The sequence below is a fragment of the Solea solea genome, chromosome 14, assembly GCF_958295425.1.
Source record: "Solea solea chromosome 14, fSolSol10.1, whole genome shotgun sequence".
Taxonomy (NCBI): domain Eukaryota; kingdom Metazoa; phylum Chordata; class Actinopteri; order Pleuronectiformes; family Soleidae; genus Solea; species Solea solea.
In genome coordinates, this window is record NC_081147.1 from 13,390,232 (window position 1) to 13,414,767 (window position 24,536).

The 24,536-nt window shown below is 43.0% G+C and overlaps 1 protein-coding gene across 3 annotated transcripts in view; it reads right to left on the reverse strand.

Moving 5' to 3' along the window:
• Nucleotides 1-24,536, reverse strand: part of gria3b (glutamate receptor, ionotropic, AMPA 3b) — an 80,180-nt gene that overhangs the window by 17,512 nt on the left and 38,132 nt on the right. For all 3 annotated transcript variants that reach the window (XM_058650449.1, XM_058650448.1, XM_058650450.1), the window contains exons 4-11: nucleotides 18,768-18,955; nucleotides 9,527-9,580; nucleotides 8,774-8,935; nucleotides 7,905-8,072; nucleotides 7,162-7,266; nucleotides 5,034-5,138; nucleotides 2,914-3,120; nucleotides 315-688 (exon numbers count right to left, since the gene is read on the reverse strand). In XM_058650449.1, coding sequence (XP_058506432.1) covers nucleotides 315-688; nucleotides 2,914-3,120; nucleotides 5,034-5,138; nucleotides 7,162-7,266; nucleotides 7,905-8,072; nucleotides 8,774-8,935; nucleotides 9,527-9,580; nucleotides 18,768-18,955 — 1,363 coding nt within the window. The remainder of the gene's footprint in view (nucleotides 1-314; nucleotides 689-2,913; nucleotides 3,121-5,033; nucleotides 5,139-7,161; nucleotides 7,267-7,904; nucleotides 8,073-8,773; nucleotides 8,936-9,526; nucleotides 9,581-18,767; nucleotides 18,956-24,536) is intronic.

A 24,536-nucleotide genomic window follows, 5' to 3' on the forward strand; every position in this document is an offset into this window, starting at 1 on the left:
TCCCTGAAATTGTTTGATTAAACAATTGGTGCTGCGTCGTCTTGACTGGTTCATCTAGTCCTTTGTCAGGATTAAAACATTGAAAATCGACAAAGAGGTCGTCAAACCAAAATGGTTGCACTATAATAACCAAAATAGTTTTCCACAGAATGATTTTATATGGATTTAAAGAGCGATGGCAATGTTGTGGCTAGTGAAACTACTCAACAGTAGTTTCACTAGCCACTCAACAATCACATTAGTCCCGTTGTATTCAGATATTGCATTGCAGAGATATTGCCGTCCCCTCCTGGTGTCTATTGGAGCTGACTCACCTGGGGGAGATGTCACAGCCCTGCTGCATGAAGGCGCCCAGTGAGAACCAGAGGGAATTGAAGATGCCAAAGTCATTGGGAGGATCAGGGGGAGTCTGGGGATCTTTGGTCTCATCCTGTTCCTCCAGGTTCCACTCATAAGGACTGAACCGACTGACCAGGAACAGGACCACGCTCACCCCAATATAGGCAAACACTATACACATCCAGATCTCATAGGCCAGCGGGTCCAGGAAGGAGAAAACACCGGGCTTGGACTTTTGGGGCTTCTTTATCATAATGGAGATGCCCAAGCTCATAAACGGCTTGGAAAAGTCTATCACCTCCTCTCGAACCAGAGTAATGGTGAGAGGCGCAACAGCTATATCTGCTCTCTGGAAACAGGGACATGCATAGTGAGCATTAGTTATGGCCTGTATAAACAAATAGGTCATTTCAAATGAATGTGTGAATGACTGGAGCTGTGGAGAAAGCTTAAAACAATGTTGTTATCACACAATTTTTCACACTATCCTAAGAAGGCTCTGACTGTGACACTTGAAGGAAGCCTGAAAAGACAACACATATCACATACACACAGGGAAAAAAAAAGCAAGAGTGGCATTTGCACAGCGTTCCACCCAAAGATGGCAACTAGAGATTCAGAGTAAGTCAATTTAAGCATATTTTTCACTGAAATGTGTCAAATTTGGGAGGCAAGAAGGACGAAAAGCTCACTAAAGTCCTATGAGACTTTGAGAGAGACAGCTTGGGAAAAAAAAAATCCGCCAAGGCAGATGGGAGTTTGAGTCACGTTTGACCAAATGCTTCCATAATCAGGACTCAGGAAGAAACAGTGGGAGACTTATTCAAACTTTTCAGTGGAACAGTTCCTTAAAACAATTCATTCCACACTAAAGCTAGGAGTGAAACTGCAACTGAATAATTGAAATGCTTGATTCAACCGTGAAGTCACATCACACAGCTATTTATTAATGTTATTTGAACTTAAGATTGACATAAAGAGGTTGCTGGCATTGAAAATAGGAAGAGAAATGAAAAAGGCTCGACTGTGTGTGTGTGTGTGTGTGTGAAATGCAGTAGGCTGGATTTCCCAAACCCAGCTTGTTCTGGCATTAGCTGTATTTGTTTTATTTAGCAAGCTGTTTCTCTTTATCCCCCTCATTTACTCTGCTCCTTCAATCACATTATGCTATCAAAACACATCCACCGAGGTGGCGCTGCCTTTTTAGAAATCACAATGGCTCTCTTTGTAAACGCGAAAAGAAAATAATTAATCACATAAGACAGTCTTACTGCAGCTAGTGTGTGTGATTAATTAAATAAGTGCTTCTCTTCAAAGGAGCCACTCTGCGAAGGACAGTTCTTTGTGTCGTGCCACAACGTCTTTTTATGTCGAAACTGAGAAAACGCTGGACTGAGGCTGCACGAGGCAGAAAATGCTTCTTACAAGGTCAAACTAGGAGCAACACAAATAGACCCAATAAACACGACTGTTTTCTTTGTGCTGTCAACACAACATTGTGAAGGGCTATAACCATTTAATCCTTGTGCAGGCGTAAGCAGCACTCAATCAATGGTGAGGGAAACAAAGCAATAAAGAGCAGCCTCGGGCCTAACCTTTAAAAGACAACTAAAATCAAATTAATTTACTGGTCAAAAGGTCACAATGTACAAAACTATTAGTCCCGGACCACCTGCTGTAAAATTACAGGCCTGGAAAGACTTGACAGGGACGTGAGTGAGATATTTGTTCACCCTCCTTCGGCAGGGAGTGGACTTTTCCCATTTGAAAGATAATTTGGTGGCTATAGCACATCAAACCAGGCAATCTCTCAGTGTGATAGTTGGGAAATTGAACAGATGAGGAAGTCTAACCCCTCATGCATTTTGAATTTGGCCCCAGCTCAACTATTGTGGCCTCGGAGAAAAGCGAGAAAGGGCTGGGGAGGCGGGGGTAGGGTAATTTTGTAATGGTTAAGGTGTTGTGTGAGAGCTCTGTCAGATGTAAAACATGGCGTGACCCTTTGCTAATGTGAGAGGTTCAACCCTAATGGAGCACTACACATATGGGTCTTGTTGTATCAAACCACAAACCATCATTTTGCTGTTGATTCTAAAGCAGACTTTCTCAGCTGGGAATTTACAATGTGGTAGATTCATCATACACATCAAACATTGAACATAATTACACAATCACTTCAAAGGCATACAATCTTTCATTCATCAAAGTGATTACAGTGTGTTTGCCATATGGACTCATTGTTTTCATGTACCTACCTCTGCTTCGACTGTAGGAGAGAGAAAGACAGAGCACTTTCTAGGCTAAGTGAGAGGGATTAATTGCAATGAACAGCACTGAGAAATGATTTCATTTTCTCCGTCTCAAGATGATCACCAACTCCCCAATGCTTGAGGCTGCAGTTCACAAATTCACTCACAGCTGAGCTTCCTGGAACAGCATCAGACTTTGAACTAGGCTTATGAGTTCACAACGGGTTGGTGATAACCTTAAGACAGAAAAATGAGATCTCCTCTCATGTTGAAGTTCCTTGCAAACTGTCATGTAATCAGTGAAACCAAGGCTCCCAGTACTCACCCCATAGACCAGTTCACCCACCATCCCGTTCCACGTCTTGGTCTCGGGGTCTCGGGCTCCGTACTTCCCATCCATTACTATAGACAGTTTGTACTTAATTCCAACATGTTTGGCAATCTCAGATGCTAAATCGACGCAGTAGCCTTCATATCTGTCATTCCCCTCCAGATGCATATAATTTTTCTTGTACATCACATAAGGAGCTTCCTGTTGATTTAAACACACGCTGGTTTATTACCTCCCATGCCCTGGCCCACATTCACAGAAATATGCATACATGCACTCACATGTACCCATGCGCGCTTGCACCAACACACACACACACACACACACACACACTCACACTATTGCACTCGCACTGCAGCCTCACACAGCCACAACCACACACAGTCTCACACACACACACACATACACGCTAACACAGAGATTCAATATTATAAGCTGCTAAAAACACATCCATGCAGTCATGCTTACAGAGATGATGCCCCGCGAATGCACAAATATGCTCTTATAACAGCAGCATGATCACGTTGTTGTCACCCTGCTGTTATTAAGCCATGGCAGCCGGCAGACACCAAGCCCAATGCACCCAACCCGTTGTGAGCCCAGGGGCTCAACATTAGTGGCGTAATACAGGAAGGTTAAAGCAAGGGAGAGCAACGTTTTTTTTTTTCATTTCAACAGGACAAAACAAGAGGCCGGAATGAGTTTTTGCAGGGCTGGGAGTCATTGGCAGACGAGGTGTGGGTCAGCTCAGAGGTGGGTGGGGATGGGAATGGGGATGGGTTTCATAAGTAAATGCCAGTGACAGGAGAGGGATCAGAAAGTGCCCATTGTATCTCAACATATTCAAGCACATTGCACCAGTGCGCACTTAAAGACTGCTTCATTCCAAAAAAAATAAATAATACAAATATGTAAATAAAACAAGACAAAACAAAATTAGCCATTATTTGCTATTCAGAAAAATGCACAAAATACCCACTAAATAAAAAAATAATTACATTAGGAGAGCAGGAGCGTGCTAGGTTTCCTCTCCTTTTCAAAAAGCTGGTGCAGCTCATCTTTTCTCTTTCTGAGCACATCATCATAGTCAAACAATAGGGCTGCTCGGGAGAGCACGCATTGTCATTACAGCCACACGCAGTTACAGTGCAAGTAGGAGCACAATGGTTTGTTTGTTCTGTGCTGAATGTATCCCCTCACCTTGCCTCCAATTCCCGGTTTCCCGCGAGTTAACATGTGTTAACCGCCTTACTGTGTTCCTCATTTAGAAATGTTAAATGTTTCCACTCTCTATTGTGTGACTCCCTATCTATGGATGAACGCCACAACGTCCTTATCGGGTTCTGAACACTTTTCTTATCATTTTTAAATGAGGTGCTGCACCAAGTAATTATGATGTCATTATAGAGTCAGTAAATACACTTGCAGTGGTGGCAAACCAATAAACCTGAGACATTTACTTGAGTCCACACACTTAAAAGTAAATGAATCTAAAAAATATGTGTTGTTACATTATACTTTGGTCTGGGGGTAATGCCCAGAAAATGATTCCTGTTCAGCGGCGCTGACTGGAAGTTATACTTCAACACAGAACACATGAAGGAGCAATGCAAAATAGATTGGAGAGGTGATAAGAAGGGGAAACACCAGACCTTCTTATTCCTACTCCAATATTGTTCATTTTTGCTTTGCCCGGCTTGAAAAACCATTGCAGGTTCACCGTCTAGTCATTCTTTCGGCCAGTCTATCCCAAGTGTCATTGAACATTTACTTGATGAGGACAGACAGGTCTACTTACGTATGCGTTTGTATGCGTTTTGTAATTGATGGAGTCAACCACTATCATATACAGTATACCATTATTGTGATGTCACTGCTACGACAGGCCACTGAAGTATGGGAAATCAAAATGCTTTGACACCCACACGGATACAGTTGAAACACTCCCCCCGCACTTGGATCGACTGTTTCAACGTGTAGTGAGTGGATGGAAAGCAACACAAAAAAGATGTGGTTCTACCCGCCCAGGACAGAATGTATCACTCATCGGAATCAACACCATGACCTTGAGTGGCAGAATACGTGAAACATTTAAAACTGCATGGAAAGTGTACCATAATAGTAGTGACCACAATCGTTCGGTTTTCCACTGAGGAGTCGTTGGAGACCTGCGGGTCCATAATATTTACAAATCGCGTGTACTCGTTCCAGTACCCGATCTGCAAAGAGAAAACAGCTGTTAGTGGTGCATTCAAACCCGACGGACGACACTGACTTTAATGAGCGTATAGCGGCGGCACATCGAAGCGTTACGGGGAGCTGCCTGCCGTGATGCTCGCTTCATTAAGAAAACACAGCGTTTTGCTCGCTTTCTGCTGCCTCTGCCCTCAAGTTCGAGCAAAGCAGCAGCAAATGCAGAGAATACTAAAACGACATAAGCGGCTCAATAAAGTCAACATGGCGTACAGAGTTTACACCATCGTTATACATTCATCACCAATTGGTGCCACGATCAAAGACATAATAAAAAATAGGGTATGGGGTTTTTTTTTTATCAGAATTTGCTTAAATAGCCAAAAATGCAGGTACAAAAGTGCAGCAACATACAGCAGACAACTCCAACCCCTCCCAACTTCAGCTTCACAGGTTTTTACGGTAAATAATTGATATTCAGGTCTATGTTCTTGCATACATGATTAATAATTTAGCAGAGTAGCTCATGCAGTTTCTTGCACAGTCCTGCCAGTGCAGTGACTCTGTATTCTGCTGTACAGATGCTCAAGTCAAACCAATGTCAAGTGTTTGTTTGCCCATTTGAAATAATAGCTGCTCTGGCTCGTGATGAAACGTGTTGCATATGTGGCTGCCAAAAGTTTAACTGTTGCTGGCGATGATTTTCCACTTCACATCTGGTCTGCATTTTTTTTGGGGGTCTCAGATCTTAAAACGGCTGTAGCCAGACAGGTGTACAGCAGAGCAGAGATTTCACACACCGAGTGGCGGCGCTAGAAAGCAGCAAACTCCCCTAAACTTTAGTTCCACGCTGTGGTTACAGTTATGGATGTATTTAGAGCACTTGCAACACTCGAGAAAGGTCTTTTTTCTTTCTTTTATTTCCAGCTCTTGACCGACAGCGATATTTGAGAACCGCTGCATGTGGGAGAGAGGCTGTGGGAAGCTGTGTCATGGAGTGCTGCTCCAGAGGCAAAGTCCCGATCTCACTCTGAACAGCTGGGACAGTGATCAGCCCCATACATCACGGGTGACAGTCAGAGCTAAGATCCTTCATCCTCTAACTGTCACTGGGGTGACCGGGGGCTCCAGGTCCTGACAAACTGCTGCCCGGCTTGTCTCATCTTCCCTCACTCTCTCCCTACTGACCTCCTTTCTCCCACTCACCACATCCCTCCCCCCTGTTCTCTCCTTCTGTTTGGCTGTGTGGGCATGGCTGTGAGGGCTGTGTGATGCTAATTGAAGTGTAGGCTTTAGAGGCCTGGGAGGCAGGCGGCATAATCACATGTCATATCAGACTGAGCCCACTCTTACCCCGCTGACACGAAATTCACAGCTGTCTTTTTCAGACCTGGCTAGGTTGTGAAATAAAACCAGAGATCATCATTTGGTCGTGGTTATAATGTGACTATACTGCTGGGAATTACCATTTTGAAGAGAAGCCAGAGGAATCCTTGGATCCCTCTGCAGTGATTGGTTATTTGAATGGTAATTACTGCCAGGAGAGGACCACATATCCTATCTGCACTGTCCCACGGCACAGACAAAGTCTTATATCATTATTTTGATAGGGCAGTTTTAGCTATCAGATTGCAGGCATTGTGTGATTTGTGGGGCTTTTAATGCTTGGCATGGCTCATCAGTGCTGCTACCTAACTGCACTGTCCCCTCAGCCCCGCTGGTCCCTCATGACAGGAAAAGCCCTCAGTACTTTATTTATAAAAGGGTTTCTTCTTCCACACAATCACACAGTTCTTTCAACACAGTTTAAACTGACCTCACACCACGATATTGGCATACCCAGACATGTGGCCACCATCCTTGGGGTTTTGTTCTTTAGTGCAGATGATCAATAAATCATTTAAAATTACAAGCTGGCCAGATTCCATGATTTTGAAAAGTAAGGAACCAAACTCTGATGTGTGCAAGCTGTTAGCCATGTCCTGTGACTTTACGTCTGATTTGACAGCGAATGGATGCGAGCCGAAGGAGGTCACTGCTCCGTCTTACCTTCCTTGGCCCTCCTGTTTTCATCTCATAAACATCTATGGTGTAGTTGGTCCTGCGGCCGTAGTTGTCAAACTGGATATTCCCAGTCATACCCTGCACTTGGACCTGTCGTGAGGGCAGAAAGACACAGGGGGGGGGATGTCAAGTAGCCATTTGTTCATTCATTGTCTGCCACGTTTTTACTCCACATGAGGGTCGCTGGGCAGGGACGCCAATCCATCGCCGTTGCCAACAAACAACATTCACTCACACCAGGAGACATTTCAGAGGCATGTTTTTGGAACCATCCAAACTCCACACAGAACGGCCCTTGGTCGGACCAGGTCGCAAACCTAGCTCTTTTTGCTGTAAGGCAACAGTGCTAGGCACTACGCCACCATGTGGCCTGAAGTAGCCCTAACTTTGCATATATAGCTGTTATTAAGGTGCTCATGTCCATGGAGCTGCTGGAGTGTGCACAGTCTGTTAATCAAATGATGAACTGGATACGCTTTAATAAAAGATGTAGTTTTATGGTAATGAGGGCCTGGATTTGAGTGAGCTCTGTGCAGAGATATCTGGAGGCAGAGGGAGGGGAACAGCTCTGCACTCTCTTCCCTTCTCTCTCTCAATTTCCATCTTTATCACACTCTCACATGCTATCTCTGCTTCACTTCTTCTGGCCTTTTCTTTAGTTATCAGTTTGCCTCCCTCCCTCTCTCTCTCTCTCTCTCTCTCTCCTTCTTTAACTCTTCTCCCCCTACCGTTTTGAGAGCTCTCTCGATGTCGATGCCTTGGCTCCAAGGTACAGCGGGATTGGCGAGGCAGTCTCCGGCGCTGCCTCGGCGAGAAACATCCACGCGCTGGCGGCGCAAGTATCTGAATGCCTCTGCTATCACCAGGATGGCATCATGGGTCAGTGCTGAAGTGTACTGTGCAACAAAACAAAACAAACAGGTTTCACTGTCAAGCATCATGGGTTTATTTACTGACGGGAAAAAAATAAATGGTAAAAGCTTCACATGAACATGTCGTATTTTCAGATGAATCAGTTTCCAGCACAGTGTGTGTTGCTTTTAGCCAGTGCACCATCAGCATAGGAGGGTTGCTAATTGGGCTGGTGTGACGCATACTCACATTAAAAGTAGTTTGATTCGATGGATGTGATTTAAAAAGCCAGGTCGTGTCTGACGGTCAGGACCTCTGTCACAACTTTTACTGCAGAGCTAGTGCAGAGGCTGGAGAATTAGTGTGCCATTTTATCACCCCGCACGCTTCCCCTCCAACTTTGCCTGACCTTTTTGCCACAGAGAGTTGAGCCGCTTGTTTTTTTTGACCACCACACCGTGACAAAATCTAATTAAATGACATGCATAATCCATGTCTTTCTCGATCATTGTTTAATTATATGGAAATTGAAGCGGCGACATAACCTCGCCTCGGCACCGGCTATCAATATATCGATTTGCTGGGAGGGATGCAAAGTTTAAAGAGTAGGAAGTGAGTCGAGGGATGTGAGGATGAGAGAATGACATGTTCAAACACACGGGGGGGTAGAGGAACTGATAGAGAGCACTTCAGACGAGATGATCGTACTCTGTGTGTGCAGGGAAAGACCTTGCAAGTCAAGTACCTTTAGAGGAGTGTTCCTGGCTTCTGGGAATTCTCTTTCATCCAGCCGCTCCCAGCGCTGCATAAATTGCTGCACAATCTGGTTATCAGGGTTAACAATCTGAAACCCCGAAATGTTGGCTCCACCAGCGAAGACTTTGTCCAAGCTTACATTCGTAAATCCCTGCAATTAAAAACAAGAGAAAGCGGAATAGAAAACTTGTGTTCCTTCCTTCTTTTTCTTTTTTTCATGTAACCTGGGGCTAAGCACCACAAAATATGAGCAGCTACTCTGGCAGCATGCACGGAGCATTTTATTATGAACTCTGTATTTGTCTGAGAAAACAACATGTGTTTGCCATTACAGCGGGGGGAACAGTTCCTCTCAACACTTTGTGGTACAACCTGAATTTATAGACAAATAAACAACCTGCTGTTAGACAGTCAAGAGTCCGTGTCAGAGGACTTTTAATGTTCATCGCGAAAGCTTAGTGCCACAGACAAATGATAATGATGAAAAAAAAATAAACATTTTACAATACACTTTAAAACCTTTGCTACTTCAGCTGCTCTAAAAATGCTATCACATGGCGTTGTTTTTTTTTTTTTTTTTAAAACAGGATCAATAGATCGATAGACAGAGGTAAAGAGAGGATGGGCACACACGTATTTGTACATGCACATTTGTATCTCCAGCTAAAGACTAAAACACATCACATGCAGCAAAAAAAGCGGGTCCCACTTTGTCGCAGGAGAGCAGCTCGGTATAACTCACAAGATTGGCCAGAATGTAGTGGTAACCACGGCTGTTCTTCCCCAGGGTCACAACCTGTGGGAGGAAAAACATCAATACAGTAAACCACGCGTGAGATGAGAGCTGAGAGCCACGGCTCTTATAAGTGCCTGCAACAATCTCTGCGAAAAGCAGTAACGTCCGGCGAGCACACAGAGCGCCGGTGAAGTTGAAACAGGGCAAAGTCCGCTATAGAATAACAAGAGTGAGGGAGCAGTTTGAGGAGGAGCTGATAATGAAAGAAAGAAAAAGAAGTGGAACCCTTGAATACAAATCTTGGACAGGAGGTAGAAACAAGAGCAAGACTATTTTAAAGGAATGGTGAGATGTAGATCGCGCTTTGCTTTAAAAATGTCACACCTTTTCGAGCATAACAGCATATTTCAGCCCACACAGCCTGTCTGAAAATAGCAAGTGGTGTTCTAAGCTGTTCTATCACTGTAGTAGTTACAATATGTTTGAAGATTTTTCTTTTTTTTCCTCCTTTTGGTTCCGGGCCTGCGAATAATTCTGATAATGCAATTTAAAGTTGTGCAGCCATTTTGGTGGATGACTTGCTGGACATGATTTCCGACTGGGCCTCGTGAGGTCTGTTCCTCATGAGTCTGCTGTGGACGGACATCTGAGTGGCTGCCATGCAGAAACTTGTCAACCGCACTCAGGTTTTCATCTGCATTCTACAAACACAGCCACTCGAGTTTACAGCAAAATCAGCATGTTTGCACATGTTCTGGCCCTGGCTCTGTCACAAAAACAAACTGTCAGTTTATCATCTGTTTGTGTGTCAGGCCGGGGATGTTGGGTATTTGTTACTGTGGATCGTTTACGACATTCCCACCGATGTAGGGGAGAGTGAGGACAAGCAAACTTGTATCATCACATCTCAGAGTGGAAAAAAAAAAAAGTCTACGAGGCACGTTTTTAATTTCACCTACTTCGGCTACAGTGTCAGTATTTAATTCGGCGATGCTGAACTTTAACTGACCTGGAGACACTCGTGTACAGTAGCACTCAACAATAAAACGATCACTCATGCTCGGACTTGGCAAACATACAAATTAAATAAACCCCTGAACATCAATGTCTCTCCCCTACGTGGATATCTGAATTGCTTGTCAACAAAGTGAAGAGACTTGTTTTTTTTTGTTTTTTGTCACTGAGGAGAACAGAGCCACACAAAGTCGTTCGTTCACGCTACCATGCTGCTTGGGTGGGTCAGCCTTCTCTGACAGCTTCCCCATCATTAAGGCTATAAACCTCCAACACGGCAGGATGCCAGACAGAGGGAGCAAACCAAGAAAGTGAAACAGAAAGAAAAGAGGAAATGAGCTGATTAGAATGCAGAAATAGCAGGAGTTGGCTTTTGGAATCCATCAATCAGCATATAATGAGCAAGTGACAAAAAGTTCCAGGAAACTAAAAATCTCTGCAGCATTTCTAATGATGCTAATAACAATAAACAAAGTTTATTTATGTTGCACTTATCAAAACCAGAGATCACAGAATGCTTCACAGGGATTAAACGAGCACAACACATTCTACTGCACTGATATCAGAGCGAGACAGATCACCCACTTTCTCCTATGCACTTGTTCAGAGTCTGACTTTTCTGACTGAATAAACCTCATCGCTCCACCACCGCGTGTTAACCTTCACTCTGGCTGCAAGCCCTCGTGCTCACACCTGCCCTGGAGCTGAGCAGAGGAAGCTCGAGGTTCCCTGCATGCAGCCTGCAGCTCACAGCCAGGTTGGCAATGGCTACGAGCAGCAACCTTGGGATGGAGCACAGCAAGACAGCGAAGACACAGAGATGCACTGAACCTCCGGCCAGAACACAGCGACCTTTCCCCTCAGCCTTTTTAATTAGGCAGACGGTAAGACTGGGCTCCAGCTGAGGAGGACAGATTTCGTTGTTGGGAGTTGTGATACACCACCGACTGCCCAGTCTGTAAAATCTGCACAACCTGCGGACAGTGATAATTATCTTTTAATAATGTTAGTGAGAAGCAATTATCGTGTACTATCTTTTATCAAGTTTTTACGTTTTTCTGATCAAGAAAACATTAAATTAGACACAATAATTTAGTCGGATCGGCAATGAAAAGTGCTGCCGAGTTACAGATGTTTGGTGGAATCGTTTTGAGAAATGCATTACACATACACAAATACACATGTTTTCTCATTCTCATATATTTTCATTGCTGAAATGAATATAATCACAGAAAGAACAGAGCTGCAGTTGGAACAGGATTAGCCTAGCCAAGCATGAAGAGTGGAAACAGTTGTTAACTCACTTCCTCCTCTTCATAATACAAATTGAACTGATTGGACATGGTGTATAAAGTTCACACTGTCAGAATTCAAGCAGCTCGGAACTTCTTGTGTTGATGCGTAGATCAGGGCACACGTCTTGTTTCCAGGGACAAGACGTTTGGAATCACAAAGACTTTTCCTGCATCACTGTGAGGCCAAATTGAATGAATGAGCAAGAGAAGTAACCATCAACCCCACAATTATTGTAAGAGAGCGTCATATATATATATATCACAGAGATGGAAATATGACCATCGTGAAACGACGTGATGGTGCAATGCAGGAGTTTATAATTCATAATCAGTGTGCAAAGCTTGTCGACTCACCCACAAAAGCTGTAGGTGTAAGGGATTTTTTTGTGAATGGGAAAATGGGGATTATTGACCGATTTAAGTGCAAATCAATAATTCATGTAAACATGTAGACACAAACACATGGCCACCCTTTCCATGCGACACTGAAAAGAAAAGAAAACGTGATGAGCACGTCTACCCCTTCAACAAAGCGATTCCTCTTTTTCATAACATTCAGTGTGGCCTCTTGCACATCAATCCCCTATAGCCACCTTTTGTTCTGCCGCTAAAGCAGAGCCTGTGCTTTGCAGGCTGTATTTTTATTTACTTATATATATTTTTTTTTTTACCAAACTAACAATCGGAACGACCTTGACTTTAGCCTCATCCAGACTTGGCTGCCTGCTAGCTTCACCTTCACCAGGCAGAGAGCCTTAAATGTAAAACTACAGCAGCATATATTCAATAAACGCTGGGCTGTTTTCCTCTTTGACCTTTCTGTGCTGTGGAGTTTGCCACAGCACAGAAAGAGGCAGCCTGGAAATGACAGGTTCCCCAGAGTTTGTAAATATCATACCATTTACTGAGGCATAAAAGAGTGCAACTAATGATCCAATTATTTTTTTTTTAGCCTCCTCCTTAAAGCTCCAGTGTGTTCCGGTCACTCACGGAGCTCCTACCTTCTGCCAGTGCTTCGGTAAGTTATGTAGCAGACATTTTGTTTATGGTTAAAAGTGATGCCCTGCAGCTCTAACCACATAAGCTGGTGAGGTGTCGTGTTGGCATGTTTGTTATTATTGAACAAAAATAACACTTGTGTGACGGTATTCGTTTAAAAAGGGTCGCGTTTGCAACGTTGCACACACTGGCTGAACCTGTTGAGCCCAACATGTTAATCATATTTTCATTATCAGTATGTTTATAACAAGCTATATTAGCGGCATCATATCATTTCATAATAACAAGTGCTATCATGAGCCAATCAGTGTTAGTGAAGTGCTCCACTTTAGGGAGAATCAATTTGACCTCTATATGCTGCGATACAGAGGGCCTTCCCTCTTCAGTCTCTATTTCTGGTCTTGGTAGAAGTGCTCTTGGTGCAGTCGTCTCTAATTAACAGCAAGCAGTGGCTGTGGCTGAGATGATTTTCTTGGCAGGAGCCACGTATGCCCCCAAAGAGAGCATTGGCCTTCCACCAGATACAGAACGTTTCAGTAACACCTGACTCACATTCAGATTATTATGATATCGCTCGGAAATGTAGAACCGATCTGAGACACGATACCCCAGGAGGAAGGAATCACTGACACTGCAGGCTGAGACATCCTCATGCTGGTGCCAAAAGTGAAAGGCTTAGATGTCCTGCTTTGTCCTCACTGAAAAACAATCAGGGTCATTTTTACTTGATTGATGGTAGGACAAAAACAAAAAAGGTTAATCTGGTTTGCAGATGATGTTATTATAAGATTCTTGTATTCTCCACATGTACACACAGGTCTCAGCCTCTCATTCAGTTGATGAATTCACATTCCCCTCAATGATAGAAATTTAATATAGTTTTTATTCAGTAATGACAGTTGGCTGTCGAGCTTAACATCAAGCAAGGAACCGTTCAGCTACTGATCAGGAGTGAATTTCATATCGGTAACTCAGCCCTGGTACTAACATCCGTCGTCAGGGATCCGATCGCGGCCAGATTGCAAGTGCAGGTCTGGATGGTCCTAATGCATCTTGAACACATCCTGAGATCCAATCATAGGAACCACAGTTGGACGCATGTGTCCACATTCCTGACGCAATCCGTCAGGACGGATTAGAAACCGCCTCCTGAGCTAACGTCGTCTGACCAGTGGTAGTTTCACAGCATTTTATTTGCAGCCACTGCCACAGAATTAACTGTGAGATTTCTTATTTCTCTCTCCCTCTGTTACTTATGCACATGCCCACACACCGTCATGATGTCAGCGTATATTTGAATAAAGGGCAGGGGAAGCCAGATCCAACCACACGTGGTCACAGGAGACACCAGGATCCAGGATGCATTTTAATGTGCCAGGTGTGAACAGCTGTACTTAGCGCAGTCTGGACATGATTAGATCACTGAGGAGGACAGATGTTAATATCAGGTCTGGACGAAGCCTCAGTCCTTCCCCCCACGCCAGGTCGTGTTAGAAAACCATTTCATGTGGTGAGTTTTCTGTCATGACTTTTGGGAAATTCCTGTTCACGAAACCGTCCATCCATCCATCTGGTAAAATCCTTCATTTGGATTTTATTCTCGTATACATAATACCGTTATCTGTGTGTACCTACATGTTTTCAACAATGACTCCACTCACTCCTTTACTGTCATCCACAGCGCTCATTATTAAGGACCTCCCTTTTTACTGCTGACATTTCTCCATAAACAGCCGCGAGAGCAATCTATCGTCCATTCTCCTCCACTCCAACAACAGCGTATATCCCAGGATCAGATCTTGTCTGCCGTCTTGAATTTGAAATAACCCAAAGATTTTGAATGTGGATTTTCTCCATTCAAGATCAGACACAGGGATATAGAGAATCTCCAGCTCTTCTCCAAGGTGATGCAACATGGCCACCCTTCACGCCTCGAATGTTGTCCAAACAAATCCCCAGTTTTACCCCGCTTATTTTTCTCATTCTGTAAATCCCTTTCACTTCCTATAATTTTTTTTTTTTTTCCCCCTCACCCTCCCTGCATGGAAATGCAGCTTTGCGGCTGGTTCTCTTTGAATAGCTTAGATGCCCTGGGCCTGTCCCAGGCCCTCTTCTATTTCTTTTTCTTTTCTTTTCTCCTCCACCGACTCTTTACACTAGTGACGAGCAGGTTGCTGCCTCTGAGCAGACACCAGCACAGGAATCCCGCGAGGAAAGAGGGTCAGGAAGAAGCATAGAAGCATGTATGGATGGATCACGTCAGACACGGGTTATATATGGGGTTTAAAAATATCATCATGGTGGCAACACAATCACTTGTATTTTTGCTTTTTGTTTTTTTTGTTTTAGCTGTCCTTTGCTGCCTCACACATTCCCCTCAGCGTATACTATCATAAACCCAGATGGTTCAATGAAACAAATTTCTTGGATTTGAGTCAGGGACAGAGCTGGCAGAGGCTCTCCCATTTTTGTCGTAAGGGAAGGATTGCCATTGGGTTAATTTATCTGCAGTGCAGTGTATTGACGGAAAAGTCCTATAGGTGATAAATTCTGAGTGGTTGTTACAGCATGAAATGATAATGGCGCGGGTGTAGTATTCTCCTCAGCATCCCAAAACAAATTTGTTGGGAGACTCACTCCGCTCTTACGAGCAAACACAGCAGTGCCTGATGCAGCAGTATGCAAATACTCTTCATGCCGTTTTTCTACATCATGTCAAGTGATAAATGCGGCTAATAAAAATGACATTCAGCTGAGTGTGCTCGCGACCGGGGAAGCGGCACATTCAGTGTTTCGTCCAATGCATGGGCTGGGATCAGGGCCAAAATAATGAGTCCATTAATCGATCAGTCAGTCAAGTAGAAAATGAATCAGCCGCCGTTGAAATCACCATTTCATTTTCCTTGTTGATTCATCAACACAATGCAGAATTCTTCCTTCTGTCACCTCATGTTTTTGCTGCATTTCTGTGCTTTAAGTATCGATATTCGCCTTTTTATCCAAGCCATTGAATTGGCATTCTCTTATTGAAAATAACATTCATAAATTAACCAAAAAAACATAATTTACAAATCATGTACATCCTGCAGAAGTCTATGGATAGAAGTAAGTAGTGAGGCACATACATCCTACAAATATAGAAGCCACTTGTTTAGCATGTGCTGAATTATATAATACTATTTATTCTTCTTCTTATTGTGAATGCATTCATGTTTAAGCAGCATTGTCGTATTGTAGGCGGGCAAAGTGAAGCTAATTTTACCTGCTTAATATTTAATTTGTTGTTTATTTCAAAATTAGTAACTTCTCGCTAAGCGATGACTATAAATCTCATTTACGCTTATTAAAAGCGAACTCTTCCTTCTAAAATCCAGTAATATGGAGTAAATGAAATGTACAAAGTAAGTCAATTGTACTCAAGCCAAGTACTTTGCTGAAAATATGCTACCACTGCAGATCCTTTTTAGCAATTTAGAGAATAAGGCAACAGTGATGAAATTTTCCTCACTAAATTAGAACCACAGGAGGCTGTAACCATGACTAGATCAGAGAGTTACTTTTTTTCAGCATTATCACCAAAATTGTGGAAACTTTTTTAAGATCAACTCTACAAATCCAGGGAAATGAACAGCTTGATACATTTGATTTGCTTATTTAAGTGTCTTGCACTCAATAGTGTCCAGCCTGGGGCTTAGGAGAAACAAACAGGATGCAACGATGACCACGTAGCATTGATCTTTTCTCATTTAGTAGTTCTACACGTACAAAAATGTCCATTCCAATTATAAAACGGAGACACTGAGACACTGATTCCCATCCCCCCCCCCCACCTGGATCACTGCAGTGACCTTGATGGATTGAAGTGACAGGTTGGCCTTGCGAGACACAACCAGCCGACCCAGCGGTTTCTGTGTAACGCTGCCCTCCGCTCCTCGAGAGATGAAACTCGACATGTATCTGTGCATAGTCACAGTTTAATAGGACAACAACTGCAAGGTGGAAGCAGCGGGTTTCCTTATGGCTACCACTGGGTGCCATTTTTTGGTGTGATAGCCCTCATGGGGGACAGTCCATCCATGTTTCAGAGCGTAATGGTACGGCCCAGTAGATGGCGGCTGCAGAGTGAAGTCCAACAGCTTGCCTGTGACTCATCCATACTGGCAGCGCTAGCAAGATTATTTCAATTTACTCTGACAATAAGTAACTCCCAGGCTGAGGTTGTCACTAAAACAAGATGCAAAACTGAGCAAACTGCTGCTTTGAATGTGTGTTATTGTCAAGGTTTTATTTCCCTTCTGTGCAAAAACAAATAGGGGAGGTGGAAAAGAAGAAAAGTAAATAGTTCGTCGATGGGAGCAACGGCAAAAACCGGAGAACACGAAGACGGATCACTGCCATGCATCCTAGTAAAGGAAAGAACCAATTTAAGGCAGATCCACAAATATAGTGCACATAAGATAAGATAAGATCAATCATCAAATCAATATTTCTGGCTTTTCTTAAAAGCTGATGCATTTTCTTAACGCATAACGAGTGTCCCCGAATTGCAAAGGGAGGAGATTTGCAGCACAAGAATTAAATTAGATGCAGCAAATTAATCCAAAAAGAAATTGTGCTTTAAACTATGACTCTGGGATCAAATTAGATTCATAAAAAACAAGTGAAACTAACAGTCGTTGGGGGGATATCGTGAGGCAGAGAGAAGCCAATATCTAAATTAATGTTAACAAGCAGAATCCAATTCTGGAGCTCATTGCCTTATAAGCAGGCAGCAGCAAGCCGAGAGGTGTAGGATGGTGTGGGGCAAGTGAGCAGAGGGGATGCATGGCATAATAGCCACTCATCCATTCATGGTAATTGTGTTTCACCTACTACAAGGACTGGTGGACCTTTCATTTTCTCCTCGGGCAGTGGGAGTGATAGAAGAACAGAGTTTTTTGGGGTTGTTAGAGGAGGATTAAAGAGGATGCAGCTCCTCAAATGGCTGCTCACACTCAGACCTCTCAATCCCAGGCTCCCGGGCAACTTCAACATGCACTGATTTAAAAACAAGCCGGCCTCAAACCCGGCAACCCAGCGACATCAAAGCGAGCTCCTCCGACAGGTGGCATTACTGCCTTTGAAAAAAAAGTTTACTTCTCAAAGATTTATTAGCACCTTGTAAAACCTGAAATGCAAAACCAGCAGTAGTACAAAGGATGGCAGCATTTTTTTATTGACACCGCCGTCCTTGTTAAACTCTGCGCCGCTGACGTCCTCTGACCCGTTAGAATTTCATGTGAGCGTAAGGTACTTTTATACTTCTTTGTGTTATTTCCATACATCGATTTGAATTTTAACACGGTGCCACATATTGATTTTTTTTTATTTGATTTTCTTTTTTTTCAAATTGGTAAAATATTTCACAGTAGAGCTGACTGATTAGATACAGCAGAGATCCCGCCACCCTCTCTCTCTCTCACACACACACACACACACACACACACTCTTTGTACTGACACATAAATGCATTAAAAATGGATCTTGCTGTATATTCAACACATTAATGGGTCTTTGCAAAAAGGCTTAACAGCCATGTGTATTTGCATATTGAATGGGGGACGTGAGACCTGATCAACTTAGAGCTGTCCACGTGTGATCCAGATCATCTGAGATGGATGGATTAATACCGGGAGCGAACTGTCGGTTTAGAGTGATATGCAAACAGTGGGATTAACACATCTGCTATTAGCATCTGCTATTAGCAGCTGTGTCCTGGGGATTTATATGTGGCATAAAATCTATGCCAAACCAACGAAACTAGGAGGGGTAAAGAAACAAAAAAATGTGTGTTTTAATCATGGATCAAGGTCCACAAATCTCATGTGTTGTTCATACTAAGATACAGATGGACATTACAGGTGTTTGGGTACGTAATCTACAGTGGATGCTAGACTCACCTCTTCTAATATGGTGTTAATCCGGTCCACCTCGCAGTCAATCACATAGCGCTTCTCCTGCCTCCTGTCCATCTCCTCGATGATGCGCCTGAACTCCGCTGCATCTGTTGTGCTGCTAACGGAGCGAGCGGTCACCTGCCAGTTGTTGGCTACGGCCGCCTCCATGATGGCCTGCAGTATGGAGAAACCTGGAGGGAGGGAGAGACACAGAGAGAATGGCCCAGAGGATTAGAAACCAAAGAGATTCTTGCTGGGTTTTGAAGGTCAAAGGCCATTTCGTTACATTTTAAAATAGGAGTCCGAAGTCTGCACGCCCCAATAAAAATACTGTCGAGAGTCTAGACTTTGTGGACCAGTGTGTTCTCCATTTTCATGCTGAAGGCAGAATCCTAATGAAGTGAGAGGAAAAGGAATTGTATCTCCATATTATTAAAAGATCAGCTAGTGACGCTACTGCAATCGGCATCCATTAAATCATGGCGTCGAGCTCAACCACGTGCTAACGCTGACAGAGCGGTGACACTCGCTCGCATCCCTCAGAGGATTGTGCCAACTCATTTAAAGATAAAGACAATGAAAGATTCATCCATGCCAGTGGAAGAAAGAAATGATTACGCTACCAGAAGAATGGGGGAATGAACCCTTCTAATGATTAATTCACATGTGAATTATTTTCATTTAACAGAACGCTCAGACACACTATGGTCAAATCACAGACCACAGAATGAATTATGTCGTCCTATTTCTGGGGGGATAGATTGCATGTAGCACAAGCTGAAATAAAATTTGCTTAACGCTTCTCTACTGCACAGTGGGTGACAAGGAACAAGAAGATTATTAATGAATATCAAGCACACTGCTGCTATTTCAATAAGCCACGGTCAGTGCAGTCACAAACTGTATATATAACAACATACGTCTTTCTGGATAGCTCAAGTCACAATCCGTGGTGTAGTTAACTGAAAATCATTCTGGCACAAATGCAGATTTTATATAATGATTAAAACAGTTGAAAATGATTGGGTATGATGTAAAGTGTCTGACACGGTTTTAGCAGCAGTGTGCAAAGTACACATTTGTCATATGTCTTTTTTTTTTTTTTACAGCGAGCCATTTTTCTTTCCAGCCTTATCACCATTAAACCGGCTGCAGAAGACCAACAAAGCCGGCATACGGTGCAAAAGAGGAGAACAGCTTTAACAAGAAAACCACTTTGTGACTCTGTTCATTTCCCTAGTTTTGCGTTTCCCCTCTTTCCCATTTCGTCTGAGTGGTAAAACTCGACTTTTTTTTTCCTCGACTAGGAAATGCTCTGAGTCTGCTGCGCGGCGTGTCACATGGTCATATCGCCAATGGGTGACCTTTTGCTGAGCCGCACAGTGAGTAGCACGGACCAACATGCAATGTGTCATCGGCCCAGTAAAGCAGTGGCGCACTGCCTTGAGACGTCAACATGCCAGACCTCAAGGTCATCTGGCAGCCCGATTAGCAGGTCACATCTCCAAGGAGTTCACCGTGTAGTTTATTGTATGGATGTACAGTATAGCGACGGCGCGACCGCGCACAGTTCAGATGATATGTTGTAAAGTGTCTCTTGTGTGTTACTTCTGGGTCACAGAGTGATTTCAAAGAACAAACACATGGGAGACATCTGAAGGTAAAACACCATGGGACGCAGAATAAGAAGGCAGTGTCGTTTTAAAGGTATAAAATGTCCACACTTTACTCTGGAGAATCTAAAAGTGATCCTCAAATGGCATTACTGCTACACGAGCACTTTGCTTTACCTTCTCACAGCTCTCCTACCTAAAGACGTTACAGAATGAGGGCCTGAATAATATGCATGCATTATTCATCTTCCAGAGGCATATGCTCTGAACCTCACCCACCACATGCCAGCTGGATAACATGGCAGTCTTCCCGGCAATAAAAGCTTCTCACTTTGAGAGATGTCATGTCGATTAAACGGGTCAAAACGCTCTCTGTTGGTTTGCAGTCGCAGGATTACGGCTGATGAAGGTGAAGAAAATGCCAATGATCCATTTAACACGCGGTAATGACGGTGGGTGTGCAGCATGACGTGCATATGGGCTGAAATTATAGGGTGGCTATTTGATTCAGGGCTGTAGGTGTCTTTTTTGTTTACTGTGGGGAAATGTCTGACCCTTAAAAGACAATAACATGTTTCAAATAGCACGAGAAAACGCTCTCACGGGAAGGCTCCGGGGATTTTTGGATTCCTGGATCATCCAGGTATATGTAAGGAGTGTTCAGACAAAAAAACAACAACAACAACAAAAATAAATAATAGGCTCCTTTCCTATTTCCATTTCTGAGGTGCAGGGAAAACCATGAATTATGCTAACACTTATGTGAAAGAGGGAAACAATGTCCTGTCAGTCAGATTAGAATCACAGAGGGCTTTTATTTTGAAATTGCTGATTTGCTCAGTGTTTGTCTCCATGTGCCTCCGGCGCACCCGAACTGTGTGGGAACAATTGGATTCATTTAAGATTCACTGAAGAGCCCAGGCCTGCCTCGTTTTACATTTGTATGGAAATTAAGAGATGGAATCTGGTGGTGGTAAATAGTCTGTCCAAAAATGGATTACTGTCGCTTGGTTTGTTATTTTTGTTTTTTTTTGTTTTGTGATTGAGACTCCAAAATCAAAATGCACACAATCTTTTGAGCGCAGTGTAATCTGACAGCCGCTGCAGTGACACTGATAGCTCCTTCATCTCGGCCAGAAAGTAAAAAAAATAACAATAAATCATTCTCTTATTCCGTGTGTCTCCGCAAACACACCAGTTACCCTTCTCAGACCGGAGTCCAATTCAAACCTCTTTGGAGACCACCATAAATGCCTCTGCAAGTGATCCATATTTCCAACATCGAGGGACACAATAAATCCCATTCACCTCTTTGTCACCGTGAGCCCCTCCGCTGTGTTGCATCAGTCAACAGTCAACTACATAACTTATGGAAGACAACGCCAGGATTTCCTTATCACCATCTAAATCCCCATGGTATGAATGCAGCAGTTTCTGCTGATCATGACTCTCAGTGCTAATCGTTGTATCAGCAATACAGAATTTAGAGACGCCTTTGTCCTCGCTGCCACCGGTTACATGCTCTCTGTGTAAAACATAAACATATACTATATCTATAGATGTGTATTTATACCTGTTTGGTTACGTTTTTATTCTAGTGGTATGAATTATATGACGTCTAGTAATATGCGTAAGAGAATATTGATTTTTCCATTTGCAAATACAAAACATACCATTATTGTAAGCACTGTTTTTGCTTTGCAGAACATTTCAGGTCAAAGTTGACCCACAGCCACTTCTTCATCTACCAACCAAAGCAGAAAACACTCTCACTTTGTCAAGGCTGGACTGTGGCTGATTTGCACATAATTGAAAGTAATTGTGGATTGTTCTGAGATGCTTGCGTTTGCTTTGCTTCAGCTGTCGTAGCCATTGTGACCTTCGACTCCCTTTTGTGCGTTCAGCCTATGGAGACATTTTGGTCATTGTCTTCACAGACGCATCTAGCCTTGGTTTCACGGATTTAAAGCTTCGAGTTGGTGAGAAAGGAAAGAGGAGTTCCTGTGGTTGTGGGATGACTGAGAGGGAAGTGCTCTGAAATGGGGAAATGTCAAATTTAAATTTAAGTCACTCTTTAAATGACAACAATAACAAAAGACCTACTTTGATGATGTCAGGAAACAGAGTGGAATCATGGGAATTGTCTCATTATTTCATGTATTTGTCGAGACAGAGATCCTGGCTAACTAGTTGTACCAAATATTTCCTTCTTCATTCTGACGTTTCATTGGGAGTTTGCCCCCAAAGTTGAAGCAGAGACAGTATAACATCATTAAAAGGTCACCAAAATAAAAGCCATTGCCTTGAATGGAAATATTGATATCTGTGGATTTAAACAGTGATGGAAGTATTTGGGTTAACGTCAGTTAGAGTTGCAACGAATGATTACGTTCATAATTGATTTATTGATTAATCAGGTATTTGTTTGGTCAGAAAATGTTGAAAAATGTTGAATTGTGTTTCCCAAATCTCAAAATGATGACGTTATCCAATGTCTTGTTTTTCAAACGAAGCAATGAAGCCAGAAAATATTTACATTTAAGAAACAAGAAACAAACTATGTAAAAAATCAAAAAGCATGTTTTAATTATTAAAATCGATTAATTGAATAATCATTGCAGCCCTAATGTCAGTACACTGTTTACCAAAATATATAAAATGACTATCATCATTGTTGGGTATTGTACTGCAGAAATGTTACATATTATATCTTAAATCTGAAACACACACTTAGTATAATTGTGTCGCGTGTGTGAAGCTGTATGTAAACAGCCACCATTTTCCCTTGAAATCATATCAGAGGCAGAGTCGTGTTTGGCGCCTCAGTGAGAGTTGCAGTCTTCTTCTTCTTCTTCTTCTTCTTCGTCTCTGAACCGGATCTTAACAGGATGAGTTTTGAAGCGTCACCCGTGGCGGCTCGGTGGTAATTGAATTGAGTTGAGCATCTAATCTCATTGCCCAGCTCCTTCGCTTCCCTCCATCTCATTAGGGTTCAGTGCAGAGTGTCACAGCCTTGCATCTCTCTCTCTTACTCACAAGTATCCCTCAGCTGATCCAGGCTAACAAGACAAATCAGAGAGACCATATTTCTCTTGGCATGCAACTCAGTATTAGCCACATCTCACAGTTGATTTTAGAGAGCCGGCGTTACCCTGTGTTCACAACACACTCAGTCATTACAAGGTATTACACTAATCCACCTCATTCCAAAATCTAATCCACAAATCTCATGTTAGGTCAGCGTTAAGCACACTGCAATACGTAATAAATAAACGGAACAACAAGCAAATGGCCAAGGAGTGGCCATCTAATAAGAACACAAGGAGTAAAACAACCATGCACACTGAACTAATCTGTGTAGGATCAGAAACTAAGGTGCACACGGAAGAGGAAGAGGCATTGGTGGTTGAGTCGACATTAGATGTGGCAGCTTTATTCCCCAATTTACCAATCCTCTGGTAAATGAGAGTCTTTGGGAGTCTTTGAAACAGTCTGCTGAGCACTGCCCAGGGTCTCAGAGGGCAACAGAAAACAAGTGAACTGAAACCACTGATATAATGGCCTCCACTCATAATTGTGGGCTTGGGCTTGATATTCAGCACGAACATGGGAAAAGAAAAGTGAACTTTAAAGATACCATTGTTTTTTCTTTTTCTTTTTGTAAATACACAGTGAATCATTTACCTTTCATGGTATCAAGCTATGCAAATAATTGTTCTGGTTTTATTGATTTGGCATTTTTTTTTCACATAATGTGGGATTTCATTTACCAGAAGTGCAACTGTGTCGGAGACGGCGTCACAAAACAAAGGCAAACAGGCAAACGCTTGGGCAATTACACTCTGCAACAATACGTGAAGCTATTTAATATCTTGCCAGTTTGTTTTGTTTTACTTTTATTACGGTTCCAGCAGGCATGGCACTAATGCTGGCACACCGTTTGAGTTCAACAAGGGGGCATGGAGTTTCTTTATGGACCCGAGGACTCATCCTCCTTCTCCTTCTCCCCAATTAAACTATCACTCTGATATGGAGCCGAAAACCAAACCACCTGCAGGAATGACCAGATTTAAGTGTGCAAGAGAGATTTACGATTACAATCCTACTGGATCACAACAGAGCCAATTGGACACGAGGCAGATGGGAGCAACCCCGGCAA